Source organism: Ixodes scapularis, unplaced genomic scaffold, assembly GCF_016920785.2.
Source record: "Ixodes scapularis isolate PalLabHiFi unplaced genomic scaffold, ASM1692078v2 PGA_scaffold12__126_contigs__length_90152505, whole genome shotgun sequence".
NCBI classification, from domain to species: Eukaryota; Metazoa; Arthropoda; class Arachnida; order Ixodida; family Ixodidae; genus Ixodes; species Ixodes scapularis.
Window position 1 is genome coordinate 36,191,986 of NW_024609838.1, and position 19,325 is coordinate 36,211,310.

General features: G+C 46.7%; 1 protein-coding gene across 3 annotated transcripts in view; it reads left to right on the forward strand.

Annotated features, from left to right (window-relative positions):
* The first annotated feature begins 2,217 nt into the window (after window positions 1-2,217).
* The window catches only part of LOC8038806 (YTH domain-containing protein 1), a 40,736-nt gene continuing 23,628 nt past the window's right edge, over window positions 2,218-19,325 (forward strand). For all 3 annotated transcript variants that reach the window (XR_003918834.3, XM_042289520.1, XM_029982003.2), the window contains exons 1-9: window positions 2,218-2,324; window positions 2,859-2,948; window positions 4,154-4,494; window positions 5,522-5,654; window positions 7,368-7,523; window positions 8,480-8,866; window positions 10,702-10,785; window positions 17,485-17,526; window positions 17,612-17,721. Coding sequence is in view for 2 of the 3 variants with exons in the window: in XM_042289520.1 (XP_042145454.1) it covers window positions 2,297-2,324; window positions 2,859-2,948; window positions 4,154-4,494; window positions 5,522-5,654; window positions 7,368-7,523; window positions 8,480-8,866; window positions 10,702-10,785; window positions 17,485-17,526; window positions 17,612-17,721 (1,371 nt within the window). In the remaining variant the exon portion in view is untranslated. The remainder of the gene's footprint in view (window positions 2,325-2,858; window positions 2,949-4,153; window positions 4,495-5,521; window positions 5,655-7,367; window positions 7,524-8,479; window positions 8,867-10,701; window positions 10,786-17,484; window positions 17,527-17,611; window positions 17,722-19,325) is intronic.

Genomic DNA, 19,325 nt, shown 5'->3' on the forward strand with positions numbered 1-19,325 from the left:
TAAAGACATTTTTTGCAAATGCCGTTAACCATGGTCGTGAAAAACGCGTAAGACACGTGCAATGCGCGGGTTTTCCGCCGCCATTAATTCTCTTCCAAGGGTCTCTCATTTCAGTGCTGTGCCGCCATTTGCTTCCAAGGGCCGCCCGAGACACGGGCCTCGTGAACTGGCGCATTTGAAGACAAACGCAAGCATTTTAATTGGCGTGTGGTCGTGTATATACTCTGTGATGAAGGTCAGAGATCCCGGGCTAGCAGTCGTACTGCACTGGCTAAATTTCTCATCTACAGTGGGTAACACTGTCTTGTCACCATACTCTGGCAGACAAGCACTCCAAACCATACTCTTGCTGCCTAAACAACTAACGACAAATTTGTTTTTAAAACACTTCGCAGTGATTTCGACCTCGTCCGTTGTGGTCGCTGCTACTGAAAAACCCTTCTCTCCACTCTTGGCGCGAGGCCCGGGAGGTCGAATTTTCCCGTTGGCCGCGCAGCGCGGAGATGGGGAGGTGAGGTGAGGTAGACTTTATTGGGTTCAAGACTGTTAGATCCCCGCGTCAAGCGAGTCTCTTAGGGAGAGACTCATGACGAGGCGATCCCCTCGGTCGACAGACGAGACGCGATGTTCCCGGCGGCGTCCGAGGCCAGCTGGACTAGAATTTTCTGAGTCTTGGGGTCAAGATCCCACAAGAAGGGTTCCCAGGCGCCTGGTTGCCAGTGTTGCCAGATGGTCCCACCGAAAAACCGCCAAACGGCTGGGAGGTATAGCCCAAATATAGCCAAAGCCATAAAATAAATATAGCCCAAAATAGCCAAGACTAAAAAGAACGATTTTTAAGCCTTTTATTGACAATTTTTCATACGCGCAAAAAACAACATGTTAAATTCTCTTTTTCAACCCTCTGATGCGCCACTTTTTGTGTGCATTAGGTCCCCTGATATATAAAAAAAAAAAAAAAAATGCTTCAGAAGGATGAAAATTTCTGAAACAATTAATTACCCATCCTTTGTAGGATTTCAGAAATAGAAAACATACATGGACAGCTGTATTCTGAGGCCCGGGAGTTATAACCATACAGTAAAAGAACAGAATGCAGGAGCAGAAGTGCCAGAACTGGGAGTTTCAAACCAACACCCCTTATATCTAAGGTTCTTACCAATAACCCACGCGTCTATTTTTCTTTGTGTAGAATATGAGCGTCCCCCGTTCCGGTTCACGCTAATTTTGATTGTGTTTCATTTCTTAAAGTTGGCGATGCCTAAGAATTTTCGCAATGGGTACCAAAGCTGCGTTTGGAGAGTTCAGTCTACGTCCGGGTAGAAGACGCGCTACTGGACCTGTAAAAACAGTGCAATTTGTTTGTTTGATTTGCTTCACTGCGCTGGGGGGAGACCGCTTGAACTCTGCTAGCATTGCTTCTCTGCGCATTGTGAAAACCCCGACGTTTGTAGAAGTTTGAAGCCATCCTCCTTCCTCTCTCTCCTCTCAACTAGCCAAAAGAGAAACAATTTTTTTTTCGAAACTGACTAGAAGGTCGAAAATTACCTAATCGAACCTCAAAGTTCGACGTCGAACCTGAGTTTCGTCAAGAGTTCGCCGCACCCTTAGATATAGCCCAAAAATAGCCACATAGCCAAACGCGAAATTTTGACGCCAACTAGAAAAAAATGTAGCCCAATTTGGCTATATATAGCCCAATCTGGCAACACTGCTGGCTGCCTGGCTTGCTTGATGAACTCGTTATTCTTCGAATGAAGAAGCAGCTCCGGGAGCCCCGGTCTCCGCCAGTAACGACATGACGAAAGGACAGCCTTCCGTCTCGTCTGCTTGAAGCTTGAAATACTTGTTTTTAAACATTACTGGCGTTAAGCGAAATTGCACTTTGACAGGTTTGAGTTGCTATGCTCAATTTTGGATGGTTTTAGAAACTTCCACCGCGCTTACACTCACTTCATGAACCACCTAGCACTGGCAGCGACCGTCAGCAGCATTCACGACGCCACCTCCGCACCTCCACTGCATTCGCACTACAATGCAAACAACAACATCGTAAGGACAAGAAAGAAACACTTTTTTTTATTTTGTTTTACGAAGAGCAAGAAAGCAAATAAGAAAAGCGCTAAATTGAAACCGAAACCGAATATGATCGAAGCCAAGTCTAGCCTGAGGTAATCCGAATGTGAACTCAGTTCCTCGCGCATGCGCAGTACGCTTCGATTGTTTGGGGGCAGTCGTGGTAGGTGCTCGATCTCTATGCTTTACTGATACATTTTGTGTTATATCAGGCCGAGATATGGCTTCCGAAGACGCCGAAAACAAAGGTGAGCAACGGAACAAATACAGCAGCGCGATACGGCACACTATAAGGCCCAGAATGTGAAGGAAGATACGATACAAGGTTCACACTTGCGGGAGGTGCGCGTCCATGATTCGCTGACTGTACCGAAATCTCGGTTTCTTCACAAGTACGTTTCATCCACTGACGTAAAGTGAATACATGACCTTTATTTGGATATCCATAATAATATTTGATAAAAAATGGCTCATTTCATGCGATAATCTGGGTCCTGTGTCTTTGTAAGGTGCCGGTATTGTTGACCACTTTTCACGCTTGACCTATTGGCTTTATGTTTTTCTCATCAGCGTTTCCTGCATCAACGACAAAGAAACATTCAGTTGGAAGTGTTTTGACGTGATCGCTGTGTCGTTTATCCGACGTAATGGATTCTGTCGAACCTTGCAGCTGCCCCTTTGTTTGTTATTAACTGCATTTACCCTTTTTTGAGGTAGGCTTCCGTTGAGATCTGTACCTCCAATGTTGACCGGGCGACTGTTTTTTTTTTTTTTTTTTTAAGATATGGAGGTTAACGTTTTGGACGAACTCCTGGAGAACGCCGATGACGATGACTTGGCGGCGGAACTCAAGGACGAAGAGAAGAAGTGTGGTGCGTATGCATTTCAGTTTTGCACGATCTTTTGTGGCCGCGTTGTTCGCATCACTGTTCTAACCGAAAAATCGGGCTTGGTTTGACTCCTTTATTTGTTTTTGTCGAAGCGGCCTCGATTTGTACTCGCGTTTCGCTAACTTGCAAAGCCGAATGTCGTTAGTAATCTGTCCGTTTTTCAAATAGCCCCTGACAATTTGCAGCAATAGGCTACAACTTATGAGTCACAGTAACAACAGTGTCATCACGTGACATTGTTTGCGCACCTTTTGGCGCACATCTTTTCTCTAAAGTGTTTATAAGTGAACTCAAATTCATATATTTGCCACTCTTATGGCGTTCTAAAAGTGATTATGGAGTATAGTTTAGCACAAACATATCTGTTTTTGTGTTTATGCGACGTAAAACTGAAAAAGAGGAGGAAACGAGAGCGCACGGGGACGTCGGAACGCCGAGATCTAGTTGGAATGATTAGTGGGTAGACAATGCTAGCTGCCGTTGTCTCCACTCGCACTTCAAACCCATTCCATTGACAAATGCCGGCGTCCCGCGCTTGCGTTTGAAGGGCAAGCACAGGCAAAGACAGCTAGCTACCCACTAAAATTCCGGTAAGAGCTCGGCGTTCTGACATCCCCATCCACTCTCGTCTCCTCTCCTTCCGTTTCTCGGCACATTGAATTGTTTCGAGCAGTGAACTGTGTCGATTGTCATCAAGCTTTGCGGAAGCAAAGTGGATTTACTTCCGCAAGGTGGACGAACGACTTGGATTTCGTGTTTATTCTATTACTTTTTGGGCCGGAATCTTGGACTCTGCTCTATGGTTTGACTTGCTACGAGACTAGGTGGCGCAAGCCACCGCCCATTTCAAAGGGCACAGTCGTCGGAGCGTCCATCCATCCATCCATCCAGCAGAGAATGTTCATCAGTCTTTGATCGCAATATAGTCACTGACAGTAGGAGAAAGGCAAGGCGTCTCCTTTAGATGCTTTGTCCCCCTTGCGCTCGTCGCCCACCGATGTGCTGAAGCTTACGAGACGCCAGAGCGTTATCGAAGGTGGGAAGCTTACACTGTAGGCAGGTTAGCTGAGATGTCTCCCTGCTGTTTTTCTCTCGTCAGTGTCCACAGTCTCCTCTAATAACGCGGCAAAGGGCACGTAAAGAGCTACAGCCTATTAGTTTGACACGAGGGCCATCTCACCTCGCAGGAAAAAAGACGCCCGTCAGTGCAGTGACTCCGCCACTGGTGAAAGCCACCCTCGCCACCAGCGCTATCCCAAAGAAGAAAAGCACCCCCAAAGCGAAGAAACCGCCTTCCGTCGAAGTGACGGTTTCGCCGAAAAAGGCCACGCCTGCGGCCAAGACCCCGGCTCCAAAAAGCTCGGTGCCCGCTGCTAAAAAGAAGGCGGTGGTTTCCGGATCGACTGCTGAGTCGGTCGCCGCTCCAGTTCAGAACTCGGCGGTCGCCCAGACGGCTCTGGATCTGAGCACATCCGCTGCCGCACAAGCCAAGCCGAGCTCGCAGCCCAAGCTCGTTCAGAAGATTCCGGTGAGTGCCTTTCTGTTCGGTCCTTTGGTGTGCTATGGGCCGTGCAGTCTGAATCTGCCTGAGCTTTGGGCAGTAGAGAAGAAACTTCAGAGTTGGTGTTACAGAAAGTTACTGGATTTTCGTCTTGACATGGGTTTTCCGGGGCTGGAATAATCAGCATTTTTCGTTGTGGGAATCGTACCATTGGTCAATATCGCCGATGAGGTAGTTGAGTGGTATTCTCCAAACTCTAATTGTTGTGGTCCTTGTGACACTGGGAGTCAGTATTAAAGCGAGTAATAGCTCCGTTTGTCGAATTTACAGTTGGTAGTAGACAGGGAGTGTACAATACTGAGATAGCCCTGCAGATACCGATTCCCTCAGCAGCACGATTGGCTTTTAGCCCAGAACATTTCTTGCAACTTTTGGCGGAAGCATGCAAAAACCAGGAAGGTACTCCCGATTGGTCCGAGTTCTGCGACATTTCTTGAATCTCGTCTTGGTACTCGTTTTGTTCAAGTTGGCGACACCCGAGGGAAGTGGCCAAACTTTTGTCAAATGTCTGTCGGCGTGTGTTTTTTCAAACGGTTGTTTCAAAACTTGAACAAGCACGGTGTTCGCCGCTCGAGCTTATTCAAACAGCAGGGTGGCGCGTGTTTCTTGGCGTTAGGACAGTCGAGATCGTGCTACCCACCAGCTTTTTGTTTTTGTCATCGCTGTTTCGCTTTCTAAGGCTAAAGTCACACTGCTGATAAGTCTTAAAAAAAAAAGGCAGTGTGCAGATGCTGTTTGAGGCACGTTTCTTCTGTGACAGTCCTGTCGCATTGACTGTCTGCAAACACGTTCAGCTTCTATGAAAGTTCTGTCATAAGACCGTCTGTGAACATGTTCAAAGCACACAAATGTGCGAAGCAAACATGCTTCGAACGTCCGTGCGGCGTGCCCACGGATAATTCAGTCGTCGTGTCTGCTGCGAACGCTGTCTTTTGTACGACATACGAGCTGTCTGGCTACGGCTTTAGGATGTGCGTATCCCGTTGTTCGGCAGACCAAGATCACAAAGTCATCTGGTCCTGGCGAGAAAGGCATGACGGTGAAGGCGAAACCCGTCGTCTCGGCCACCGGGGAGCCCAAGATGTCTCCCGAGGACCTCCTTGCCTCCGAGGCGGCGCCTGCCAAAGGTACGAGTCCCCGAGACGGGGCGGTGGGGTTTCTGCAAGCTCTGGGAATGGCTGCCATGGAATGGCTACCCGAGCCTCGCTGGGCCATCGCTTGCACGCCTGTACCTTATGTTCCAGACTATGGCCCACACCCAATGTATAGTCTGCAAAAAAATATTTTGGTTTAAGAAAAAAAGATCTTACTTTGACAGTTTGCACCCGGTGCATATTCAGCACCCGGAGCGTAGTCCGTGCCTGGACCTTAGTCGCATCCGGAGTGTGCTCCACACCCAGAGCCTTGCTTGCACGTAAAAAATGTTTTAATACGCAGTCGACCATGACGGATGGCTGCTTAATTGATACATAAAGCACTAACATACTCTGTTATTCACAAAATCCTTCTCACCTCATGATAATGAACATTCTTGAAGCAACAAATCCTTGTATAGTTGCCCCTGTAGATACTATGTACACAGTCTGTGGATTACAGCTCGGAAAATGTGGTAACTTCGCAGTTCTTTGTGTTGCCCAACTTTGGTCCTTTTGTGTTGCCCAACATTATGGTAAACTTGGCCATCACTGCGTTTCTCGTCACATCAAAAAAAAAAAAGAAACATTATTTGCCCATAGTTTGCATGTAGTTCTAAGCAGTTGTTACAAAATTAGGTTTTTTGCAGAAGAAAAAAAGGCTTTTTCCTCTGAGGATTTGTGCATTTGGATAAACTAATGTTTTGGCCCATGTTTTGGGGAAGTTCCTGTATAATAGACTTAAAATATAAGGTTTAGCGTGGATTCTTGGGTATTGCAAAAATACTTCTGTGAACTGCTCTATAAGTTTACTTTTTCTTGCCAACTACCTCGCTTTACTATTACCTTTATATAGGTTTCATTTGTTCGGTGGCACAGGTCAACGCAGTAAATTAAAACTAAATCGGCTCGTACAGTGGTTAGGTGCATTATTTTTATGAAGGCATATTCATTATTCACTTGCCAATTTTCGTTGCCATGAAGTTTTACATGCAAAATGTAATTGATGTGCATAATGAAATGACAAAAGCCAATTTTTTTGTTTGAATTAAGAATTGCAGTTTTATTACAACCTTTAGTTTTTAAATGAGACAAATTTTGGTGCTCTAAATTATACTATTTTAACATTACTTCAGTGGAATATACTATTTCTCCTACCTTTCATTTTGTACCTCAAAACCATGCAGTGGAGTTCTTACTGTCCCTCATCAATCAGCGTCTTGTTTTAGTCTCTGATGCTTCTTCGTGCAACTAAACAGCCTGTTCTGTGTTGTTGGGAACCAAACCTGCCGTGCAGTTGATGCTAACAAAAGGTTTCAGAGAGGAAAGGCAAAGTAGATATCCTCTCTCAGTTCCATAGCTCAGCACTTGAACCTTAACATCATATTTATGGTGGTTTATGCTTCAAAAGTTCTTTTTGCTGCTCCAAAATGGACTCTTGGCTGCTTTAGAACATGCTCCAAGATGGTCGAAGCAAATTACATCACTGTCCATCAATAGTTTTGACCAAAGCCTTTCTAGAAACCGACAGGCAACCGATGAGGGACTGTAGCAGCTCATGTTGTCCGCAGTAGTACGTTGACATGATTCTGCGTCTTTCGTCCCCGTGTCTCGTTTGCATTGGTCTGGGCCACAGCTCTGTTGTTGTGTAGGTTTTCTTTCGTTGGGTTGATTTCCTACATCCGGGGCTCACTTTGCTCACAACAGGCATGGTCATCAAGAAGACAGTGGCCAAGAAGATCCTGACTACCGTCCAGACTCCAAACAAGATTGTGAAGAAGCTGGTTGCAGTCAAGCCAGGCTCAAAAAAGTCGCCCGACACCGCTGCAGTTGCAAAGCCAAGGTCGGACAAAGCCGTCCTGCGTAAGTGGCATTTTCAGTTCACTTCGTTTTGGCTTACTGTTGGCGCTTTTTCTTGGTGACAGGCTCTTTTCTCTTTGGGGATGGCAGCTCATGGGCACGTCTTGTTCAGAGATTTGCATTTGAGTGTGTGCGGAACTGCATTGGGAATTTAAACGAGCAGGTAGTGTTATGTAGAAACGAGCAAAAGTGCAATGATATGGATGTAGAAAATCTTTCTTTTGTCGCCCGAGCCTCTTTTTGTTACCTAAAAAAAAAAAGGCAGTGTTAACATGATTAGTGTTTATGTTCGTATCTGTGCTCTGAGTGCCTACAAAGGTGTCACAAGTTGATAATCATAAATGTGGGATGACCCTTTAAATCGTCAATGTTCATGTTCTCTGTCGACTCATAAAAAAAAAATTATTTTGCACTGGCCATATAATATTTCTCAGTTTTCATTCCATATTGAATCCAGAGATGCCCTATTTATATGGTACAATGGTCCCAGTAGCAATAATTTTATTCATAATTGAGGTATAAAAGATGCTTTTCTGTGTTACAATGCCTTTGCCACGAAACGACAAGGTCATTTTTTTCTCGTAGCCTTATGAGGCTCTTAGCACAAAACTATGAGGTTGCATATTTTTCCTATAGCTTTACGGTGCCCACGCAACAAAACTGCATATTTCCCTTAGCGTTACGATGCTCACGCAACTATACTAAGTCGTTGCATATCTCTTTTAGTTTTACGATGCCAATGCAATGAAAGTACAAGGTTGCATACCTTATAGCTTTATGATGCCCATGCAACAAATCTAAGAGGTTGCTTAACTTTCTCGTAGCTTTATGATGTCCACACAATAAAATTACGACATTGCATATCTTTCTTGTAGTTTTATGGCGACGTCGCGCGTCTTTTTCGTAGCCGTACAAAGCCCAATGCAGAAAAACAATGACGCTCCGCATCTTTCTCGTAGCTTCCAAGACGGCAGTTCCCGTCCCGCCCCCGTCCAAGCACTCACCGGACGAAGACCCCGACCGGCTGCATGTCACGCCAACTGCGGAGGAGCTCCAGGTGGCGGAAGACACCGCCGTGCCTCCGCCAATGGTTGCGTCGTCTGCTGCTGTTCCAGCGCTGTCTTCGGAGTCCATCGCGGCCATTGTCTCCGGCGGGGCCAAGCCGGGGGGCGGCGGCCCTGAGAAGCGGCACAAGAACCCAGACTACGATACGCGGAGCGAGGCGTCGTCATCGGAGCACGAGAGCTGCTCCTGCAGCCTGGGGTCGAGCACCTCAAGGTCACGTTCAAGGTCGCGCTCGAGGTCGCAGTCCTTCTCTGGCTCGTCGTCCCTGGCGTCGGGCCCCAGTGAGTGTCCGGCAGCTTCGCTTGTTTATTTATTTATTTAATTACCTCATGTCCAGAGACAGCTGCAGCCTGATGCTGGGACGCGCAGGCACAAAAAGAAGGGAAATGACGAAAAACACATGATTTTGTTTTTGAGGGGCACTTAACTGGTTCCTGGGATTGTCTATTTATAGTCATAACTCAATCTACGGCCTCTAAGCGTGCTAAAAAACAAGCAAAAAAAAAAAAAACCAACATTAGATAGATGGACGTCCAACATTCCTATTTAAAACGGTGGCGTCGATGAACGCAAAGTGCAGTTTGTAACATCGAGCCGGAACTGAGAGTAGCGGTGTCCAAACTCTGTCGTCATTTTGAGAAACAGACGAGCTCACTTTAGTCAGTATGAACAGTCATTCCTGTTGACCACTGATTCCAACTAAGTATTCTTAATCCTAAATTTAGTGTACGGAAATGTATTATCATATGCATCGCTCACTGACGGTAACCTTGTCAAATGGCCACGACATTTCAAAGTCTCTCCTCGAAGTCATTCTGGAGAAAAACAAATATTTTAATTTTTCGTTTAGGTTAGGTTAGGTTAGGTTGTTAATAAATAATTTATGGTTACGGTTTTCATAAATTTCAAATAACGGTTCCATTTTGGTTATGGTTACTGCAAAAGTTTTGTTCCTAAACAATTTTTTGTTTTGGTTACGGTTTTTGTCCCTGGTATTTAGTTTAGCTGATTCATTCAGACTATACTAACTGTCAAATAAAATTTCAGGCATTCATTTTGTGTACTATTGTTCATGCACTGAAATCGAAAAGCTTCACCGAAGGGAGGGGGGTCGCAACATATTTTTGGATACCTTTTTGTGGGTCGCAGTATAGCAGAGTCTGGGAACCACTGAACAGCCCATGTATACATACACTTCTAGGTTTTGAAGGCATTGTTTGCACAATGTGCAAGCAAAGCAGGTTAACCTGGCCAGTGCACCTTTTAGTGTGATGTGCCCTCCCGTTACAATCCCACAGGTAACCAGCAGTACTGCTAGGAGAAGAGAGTAAACTGCAGCAGCTGAAGGTAGCGGACGAAACAGCCTTCACCGAGTCCATCACACTTAGCTTTCTCTTCTGCCCGTCTTTACCCGCCCGGCATTTGCCAGTTCGAAGACTCTGCCTAAGTGGCCCAAACATGAAGTCACTTTATCCGAATTTGGAGTGGCATCGAAAAGCCCTCGTTATTTAATTGAGTTGTTCGAGCGACTCCTAAAGTTAAGTTGGATTGCTCTCAATATGGAACTCGGTACTCTGCAGGTGGCTCTAAACCTGTGGTCACCCCAAGGAAAACTGAAGTTTTCTGCCTAGTTCACACACTGCACGAAGTACTCTTCTTTCAAGTTTTGGTTGTCAGAGAAAAAAACTGGTTTTCGTGCTTCAAATATGTTGTTTTTATAAATGCTCTGCAAGGTGCCAAGGACTTTTTTTTTTAAGTTCTTGAAACGAAAACAAGTATAGAGTCACTGAACATTCTTGGAGTACCGTATTCTGTAGTGTCCATCTGATCGGAAGAATCGAGCCAACCGAGGTTTCTGGTTGGTTGATGTCGGCTATGTTGATCCTGGGAGGAAAAAGAAAAGATACATGTACAACATATGTGCGCCTTAGATTTAAAAGGCCGATAAGTACAATTTGTTGGCAGGTGGCAGGAGTGCCGGTTTTTTGCTAGGGCTATGTGGTGGTGTCTCTACTTTCGAATATGGAGGAGTTTACCATATTTTGGAATGCACGTCTCTCGGATGTGCCTCAACCTGGTTTCGCGACACCTCAACTCGATCGCATTTCCATTTCAGCCGAACACTCCCCGAGGCAGCACGTTTCGAGGAAGCGGCGTCACTCCCCAATTGTCTACGACCGGAAGAACAGGAGTGCCGAAAGTAAGCTCTCATCTGTCACTCCTCTTCTCAGCTAATGTCGAAAAATTGCCACGATTCGCTGCGTTTGTGTTTTTTGAGTGTCCAATGCCTCTCGTAAGCCTCATTCACGCAGCCGGCTTTTCCCCCTTCCCGGCAGGAGCGCCGGGTGGCGTTCTTGCCAGGGGAGACGGTTTTCGGACCGGTTTAGGACGCAAATCGTGTTACTGGACCCGAGGTGCACCGAAAGATGGTGTTCTATGTCTCCTATGCGGACGGGGACGGGATGGGACGAGAGTGCCAGTGTCTTGTCCTAGCGTGGGTTGACCAGTCCCAGAATAGGAAACTTCCACTCAATATGGCGAATTCCCGAAAGTTGTGTGACCATGGGCACGGCCGCAGTAAGGGGGATTGACCGTACCATACCCCAACGATGAAGCCAATGAAGCTCTTTTCTAAAAGGAGTGAGACGACGTGCGCATTGTGTGACGTTTACGGCTCTTGAACAGCAGGCAAACAGAAATTTGGATTTACTGCTGAGCTGCTGCTTGGACTAGTAAAACCACATTGGTTCCTTTACGATAGATGTGAATGCGATTTTAAGGAAGAACAGCCAAAAAAAGAAGATACAATGGTCGATAAATGGGGAAGAAATCTGACATAACGAGTGATTGATGTGAAACGTGCTCGCAGTGGGTCTTGTCGGTTTTGTTTCGAGAAGTAGAGTCGAATAAAATGTTTTCAAACGTGCAAGATTGTTATTGTCGACCTCAACACAAGCTACAAGAAACAAAACAGTTGTGGCAGCATCCATCATTGTTGATTATCCGCTACATTTGGCGGTCGGTGCTGCCACAAAGTTGTCACAAAGAGGGGTTCACAATATTGGTGGTAGAGATCAAGGAAAGTGTGAAATTGCACACAACATTAACGGGTTACACCGGTTATAGTCTTACGGGATGCAAAAATGTGACACAGAGTTTGAAAGAAAGGTTTCTAGGCTAGGTGGCGCAAGCTATTGCCCAATATAGGGCGCACAGCCTCCATCATGCATCCATCCACGTAGCCACCTCCGGCAGGTTGCTCCGTCGCTGCACCGTCCCGATTTTGGCACAACGGCCAACGAGGTAGAGGGGCTTAGAGTGATAAACCGGAAGTCCCGAAGTGGCACCCCCCCGGTTGCCGCCATGTTTTACGCAAATGTGACCACTCGTCACGTGACCTCACAAGAGCCGTGACGTCGCAGGTAAGATGGCAGCGCCCAGAGCTGGCGGATGCGAGTTTGTTCGGTGCGCGGCAGCCGTGATGTGCAGCGGCTTTCCGACGACTTCGGGCTTTTTCGTGCTCGCTGACGCAGGTATATTGTGAAAATATGAAGGAATGAGACTTTATACCCTTTTTGCGCAAGATCGCTCTGGATCATATGGATATTAATACCTGTGAGACAGCATCAGCCGTATCGCCGTACCGGTGCTCGGATTCCGGGATGTGTTTGAGGATCGATAGAACTTTGAGTGCTTTTAGCATGAAATTTTTGCGTTCTCTTAGCTTTGTTTGAACATTGAAATGTCTATGAATCGACGCGAAAGGTATACGTCGCGTTAGGGCCTAGGAGAAGTTGTTTCAGGCCTGCGTCACCGAATAACCATACCAACTTTTAGCGAGGAAGCTCCTGCGATTTTTAACCCTTTGTGCTAATCGACGATTCTACATTCGATCGCCTTTCTTCCTTTTTTGGTGAGTGCGAAGTGCACACTTATTTTCAGCTACGAGGATGACGTTTTATTGAGTGGGGATGAATAAATCGTTGCAGGCACCTGCTTCAAAGCTATTCGACTTGCAATAACAACAACTGTTTCGGTGTATGCATAGATTAAGTGCACTTGTCCGTCCCTTTTTGTCCCAGTCTCGGGGTTTTTGTCGAAATGTTTAACCACCACCAGCTCGTTTGCGCCCTTACCTTTTGTTCACCTTTTTCCCTTTCGTAGGATTTATTGCAGCAATACTTTTTTTCATCAAAACTGCATTGTATTAGTCAGTCAATTATTTACTTGGTCTAATTACCTGGATAAGATGATTCATATTTGTGTTCATCCCTTGCCTGAAGAGCAGTCTTGTTGAAAAATGTTGACCATTCCTTTCGGTCTCTTCAATAACCTTTTTTTGAAAAGTGTGGGTTGCCTATACCTCGTATCATTGTAACCTGGAAAAGGACAACCACCACAGCCTCCTCAGAGAAACAAAGCGAAGGTGTGTGACAAATCTGTGCAAACGAGCACTCTGAATGACATGTTGTAATGTGCCTCTCTCCAACGTGCATATTGGCTCACCGAGACTGTAGCCTTTGCTGTTTGCCAAATTGTGATGAAACAAATTACAGTAGCTACTACTCTAATTACCCCAGGCTTTCATACTTTGGTCATTTGTTCAACAAGAATGTTACGTCCGCCATCACTGTGAACTCGGCTCAGCGCCTATCGGACTCGAAAAGCTGCATTAGCATTCGACGTGAACTGGGGCCCATTTGTGTGCTTTACGCCGAAAAAAAATGGCAACGGTTGTGTTGCTTGATGGGTTTCTGCAAAGGGTCTACGTATAGGAAGTGTCCTGCTATATAACAATGCATCAACACATACGATTAAAGTATATGCTCAGAGGTGTGTTCAGAAAAAGTGGAATGAGTGCAGCCCAATGCAACAAGTCTGCCAGTCTGGTATGTCCCATCAATTAATATTGAAGGGTCAGAGATGCGAGTGTCCTCAAAAGGACCTGCACGTGTGATGAACACTATTCTTGGTGTATAAACTCTCAAGGCATAAAGGCAAGCGGAAATAGGTTTATCTGGTTAGTGTATCAAATGTTTATTTCCACTGCATTACATAATTATAGATTCTTAGTTAATGGTTCCAGAATGAGTTCTTTCTGCGACAGTCTCCTGTCAGGCGTTCAATCGTAATACCTGTGGACCTTGTTGTAGGATGACGCTCCTGGCACGTCGGTGTTCAGTATGGTCGAGTAGCAAAAACCGACTGATGCCGTCTTGTAATCATACGTCATGTGTGCCTACTGACATCTGATGCACTGAAGCTGCAGGGCTGGCTTCTAATCCGCAAAATTGTCCTGGTAGTTTTCTGCATCAATGCAGCAACCTCGGGCATGTATTGGTTATATGGCTGTGCCTTTTGCTGTACCGTTGACTTGATAGCTGACAACAATGTTTGCTATCCAAGCCATTTCACTTCCATTTCGTAATGGAGATTTATTGTGCATCCCACGACCACTGCAACTTGTGGAAGTCTTGTGTGGCAAAGTGAAGTCTCGTGACGTTTGCAGTCCATTTTTGAGAGAAACCAACCATTCTGTTTCTTAAGGTCACTGAGCGGCATTCTCCCTCAAAGTTGGAAATTGTGTGCTTCGTGGCGTGGACACAGATAATTAGTGACAGCAAATTATTAGGTATTGTCCTTGGACGACAACCGACACCAGATCAACTCTCCTTGCATTGCCGCTCACCTGCTTTGTCGTGCTTACCTCCCGTCCAGATGAAGTAGATCACAAGCTTTGGGGTCATGTCGGCACCAGGGACAAAGACCGCCGAAGATAATCCTCAATCTTCCCCGGACGCTCGTCAAGACGTGGTCGAGGGTCGTTCGGCACGAACCCTTGAAAGCCAATTCATTGGTACGGGCACCTCCAGTAGACAAGGTCGGCCTCATGCAATGGTAGCAGAGTGGTTTTTAAATTTCAAGTTCTTCGTAGTGTATTTCCGAGTTTCGCCCTTGTGGTACTCCCTCGTCTTGAAATTTTGCTGCCGGGCTCGGGATAAGACTTGGTTCACGGCTCGCCGGGGGTTTAAGACTTGGGATAATGTGCCACCCGTGTCTTGTTATCGGGCAACTCGGCTGAGGAGCCGCCAGGGTAGACACAGAGTGAAGGGCTATGGGTAAAGTGCGCAGCACCTCCACCAGAACATACAATGACAGCTGAGCATGGCCTGGAACTTTCCAGAATAGTAAATATTGATAGAAAATGGGACTGGAGTAAGCATCCGAGACAATATAACAAAACAGACAGAAAAGAGTCTATCCGGACCACTAAAGAAGCTGCACTGCTTTAGTGGCATTCTGTCTGAATAAATCCTCTCCTTCGGGGTCTGGCGACTGCCGTGGACGAGCTGAACTGAAATCGATGTGAGACCACTTTTCTGGTAATGAGCCGCTGCAGACATCCGTCGCAAAGCGGCGTGAATGGGTGGACTGGGTAGGTAACGCGCGCAATGAAATGTCCAAACAGCTTGCAATTCGCGTAACGAGTGTTGAAACTTGGGTGTCGAGGAAACGTGCGACAGACCAGCGGACTCAATACCAACTGCAACACCTGTGCTCAGTGAAGGTGCACGTCTACGCCAGAACAATTTAGTAGGCAGCACAGTATCACCTAAAGCACGGCACAGGAACTACCAGCTTGAAGGCAGCTCTTCGGCGCGCCGCACACCTGTGCTCTGTAAAAGAGCACGTCTACGCCGAAACAATTTGGGAAGCAGCACAGTATCACTTAGCACGGCACGGGAACTAAAAGCGGCGAGGCAGCTCTCCGGTGCACCGCACAACCAAAGTGAGCCTTAGGGCATTTGGACGAAGCGACACCACGATTGCACACTGCCAAGCACGACTCACGCAATTTCCGTCGCTAAACTGTGTATCCAAATATATTGCACACCCTTTACTGCAGATCTCGAAGGTTCCGACGGTCAACAAGAGCACAGAAACGCCGCCTTAAATTTTATCCTAGCGGTATCCGAATCAATCCGAGGTGCGAGCAACGTAGGGCAGATTGTCTCTTCCGTGGCAATATCGCCGTCGGTCACCAGCGAAATGCACACCGTTCCTCCTTATTTTCACGTTATACGTACGTCAAACACCACGCTGAACTCTGAACTCGCTTTCGACCGGCCTCATATGACGGTTTCCGCGTCTGAAATCAACTCGCCGAGACGAACGACAACCAACAAAGCATCCGACAACCTCCGGCCCAGCTGGGGCCAGCCGCTGCATGGGCGCTGCCATCTTTCCTGTGACGTCACGTATTTGGTTTGATCATGTGACGTGTGGTCAAATTTGCGTACAATGGCAGCCGCCTTATGGGGGTCACTTTCGAGTGCAGACCGGAACCCTGGTTTATCGCTCTAAGCCCCTCTACCTCGTTGACAACGGCGCTGGTGCCGGGATGGGACGAGGAGCCAGCTGTATGAATGAGGCCTTACCTGGCAGTCGTGCGATGTGTGGTCGAACTGCAAGGTTTACGAACTGCCATCGTGCGAAGCGAAGGATCGAGGGCCCATCGTTTTGACGTCGGTTCACGCACTTAGGACTGCTTACGACTCCTTGTGATGTGTTACGACGAGAGGACACAATGGCACTCTGTCATCGTCTATCAGGTGGTTCTGCAACAGCATTTTGCTGTAGCGAAGGTTTCTGAAGTATTTGCGAGATCAGATGTACATGCTGTCAACGCGAAATGGTCGTTTATAAGATTGTCAAAAGCTTTTTTAGTGAGTAGAGAAAGAATGATGTGCAAACATAGAATATTCAGAAATCACGAGTGTTTCACGGCTAGCCAACAAATGGTGCCTGTCTGTTCTCGTTGTAAGAGATCATAAGAGGTCGGAACGCACTCGGTCAGTTGCAAGTGCGTGACCAAGACTTGAGTGCAGCGTGGCTTGAACACGTGGAGCAAAAGCTTGCGTCGCAGTAGCCAGGGATACCAGGTTTGGATCCTGCCCCTGCAAGTTCAATACGGACGATCGTCACACTCATGCGCGCTCGTGTAATCACTACCGCGTGATGCACGTTAGAGATCCCGGGTTAGCAGTCTTGCTGCACTGGCCAAAATTAACATCTACTACACGAACCAGCGTTGCCATACGTCAAGGGTAGGATGTACTTGCACTGTCTTAGCAGTTGCGTCTAATTTGCATTTGTCACACTCGGGCGGGCGTCAAGTAAGGACGGTCTGTCCGGTCTTATAACGTGTTAGATCTCGCTGGCACGCTTGCACAACAATAGGGGCTGATCCTTGTTTATTCATGTTAGTGTGCAAGTGTGACCGTCTCATTTAAAATGAAAATGGCGGAATGACCTGACTTTGGTCTTGTCGCGCTGCTAAAATGGTTGCTGGTGGAAGCCCCGATGCACAAGTGGAATTTTGAGAATAGTTTTGGTGCAGAGTGGCTGGATGTTTTAAGAAAAACGCAATTAGGGTCACATCTGCTTGTCGAACAGGCACGTGCGAAAGAACTGTGGAGCATGTTTTCACATTTATTTTGTACAAAAATGCCCTTTCATGGCTTCGTGTGAGTAGACATTTCAGTGGAAACCTGGAACATATGTTTCACATCCTTTAGTACGATAGACCCTTTATAAAATGATGCATAGATTATGTGTGGCCGCTATTCATGCATCGGACATGAGCACTTTGTCAGCATTCGGAGTGTAGTTGGATCGTAACACATTGTACACGAGTGCTGCGTCAGTGCTCAATGCGAACTCGGAACCAATCGTGGGCTTCATGCCGGAAGCGATGAGACCAACTAATGGCAGCTGCACATAATCTATGCATCATTTCACAATTTCGGAAAGGGTCTATACTGCTCGCTTTGCATGGTTTCATGTAAGCAGACATTTCAGTGAATAATGCAGCTTCATTTTTTCTTTTGTCTCTCAGGAGCCCAGAAACGTTCCAGGTTCTCATCTTCGAGCAGAAGAGGTGAGTGGATGACTGTGTGGCTGAGGCCCTGTTGTTTGTTGCCTTGTCATTGTGAGTGGACTCACTGTTTGCCTCGCTTCTCCAGAGCACTCTGAACCCTCGGACCATCACCTGGTGAAGTACTTCTTCCGCAACGCCAGATTCTTTTTGGTGAAGAGCAACAACCACGAGAATGTGGCACTCTCCAAAGCCAAGGCAGGTGCAAGAGTCCTTGTACGCTATGTAAACATGACATTGGCATTTTTTGGGGGGAGGGGGTAATACTCATAAAATGAGTGGATTCAGCTGCACTATAGTCTGTTGATGGTCATGGAGCCAGGACAAGCTCTGCCCGCAAAACCCTTCACCCTTTCCACTTTAGCAGAGTGAACACTGGAGAAGAGGCAAGTCTCTGCTCGGTGCCGCTCCAGCTTTTGCTCTGCTAAAAAGAAAAAGTGAAGGGTTTTGTGGGCCCTTCAATCTGTTGGGGTTTTGAACTAATATAGTACTATATTCTGTTGTAGGTAACGAGACCAGGACAGTCTCTGTCCTGGTCTTGTTACCTACAACAGAGTCTAGTAGTATATTAGTTGTGATGGCAGAATTTTAGATATGAGAGAACAGCCAGAAAAACGGTCAGTGGCTTGTTCGTGGTAACAATGTCACCCTCTGTACTTTAGCTGGTGTGGTTTGAACCCGTAGGCTTTGCTTTATTTTAAAGAAACCATGATATTACCTTTTTACTTTTGCCAAATAACTTATACATTAAACCTTTAATGTTCACTGAATGCCGAACAGGCATGCATTTTCGTTTCGGTTTATTAACTTTTACACGAGAAATTATTGAAATATTGAGTTCTCCTTCCTCTTCATCTCACCGCAAAACAAGCCGCGCCATAATTTTGACGGTCATGACGTACTATGGCACCGGGCAGTAGGAGAAAGGGAGCGTTAACGGCGAGCTGGCGGTGTGCCGGTAGGTTTTACCACGGGGTTTTACTGTGCGGCGCCGATGCCATTAACATATTTTCTGAATCGGCGCCTCTCATCACTGCGATAGTCATGGACGCATCGCAGCTGAGCGAAATTCACTTAGATATGTTGCGCAACACGGGCGGATTTAGAGGGTGGGTCCGGATGTCCTGACCCCCCGTTTGATTTCTGCATGTGTAAAATTTAGGCCGTGAAACGAGGAAGAGGGGGAGGGGGTTCCTAAACAAATGGTACGCTGACTAACACCTGACCCCCGCCCCCCCTCAGAAAATTCCTGCATCCGCCCCTGGCACAACAGCGACAGCATGAGACTGGCCTCATACGCCGGTGCAAAGCGCAGCAGGTCGTCAGCACAAGAGCCACTTCTTTGCCGCCGTCGGCCGTTTTTGTGGTATCTCTAAAAAGGGGACGTGCTGTCACTCACTGGCGTAGCATAAAGTTCGCAGAGTTTTCTATGGGCTCAAGCTTTATTAACTTTTATTTTGTCAAGGTAGGCTCGCGGGGTAGAGTGAATGAAAAAAAGGAAAGAAAAAGATGCAGTACGCCGTCTTGGACGATCACGACTTTAAAACACGACTTTACCGATGGTACAAATCTCGACCACACGCCTTTTCTGCGATTCCAAAACAACAATGTAAACTTAGCAGAAATATATAAACATAGAAATACAATTTCGTGATCACATAGACCAGGGGTCTCAAACACGTGGACTGCGGGCCGCATGCGACTCGCTGGGACGCGGCTTCCAGGCAACGGGCTGCAAGTCCTCGTTCCAATGTTTTGAGTGCTAGAAATGGCAGGCGCTATAATGATCTCACGTTGCCGAT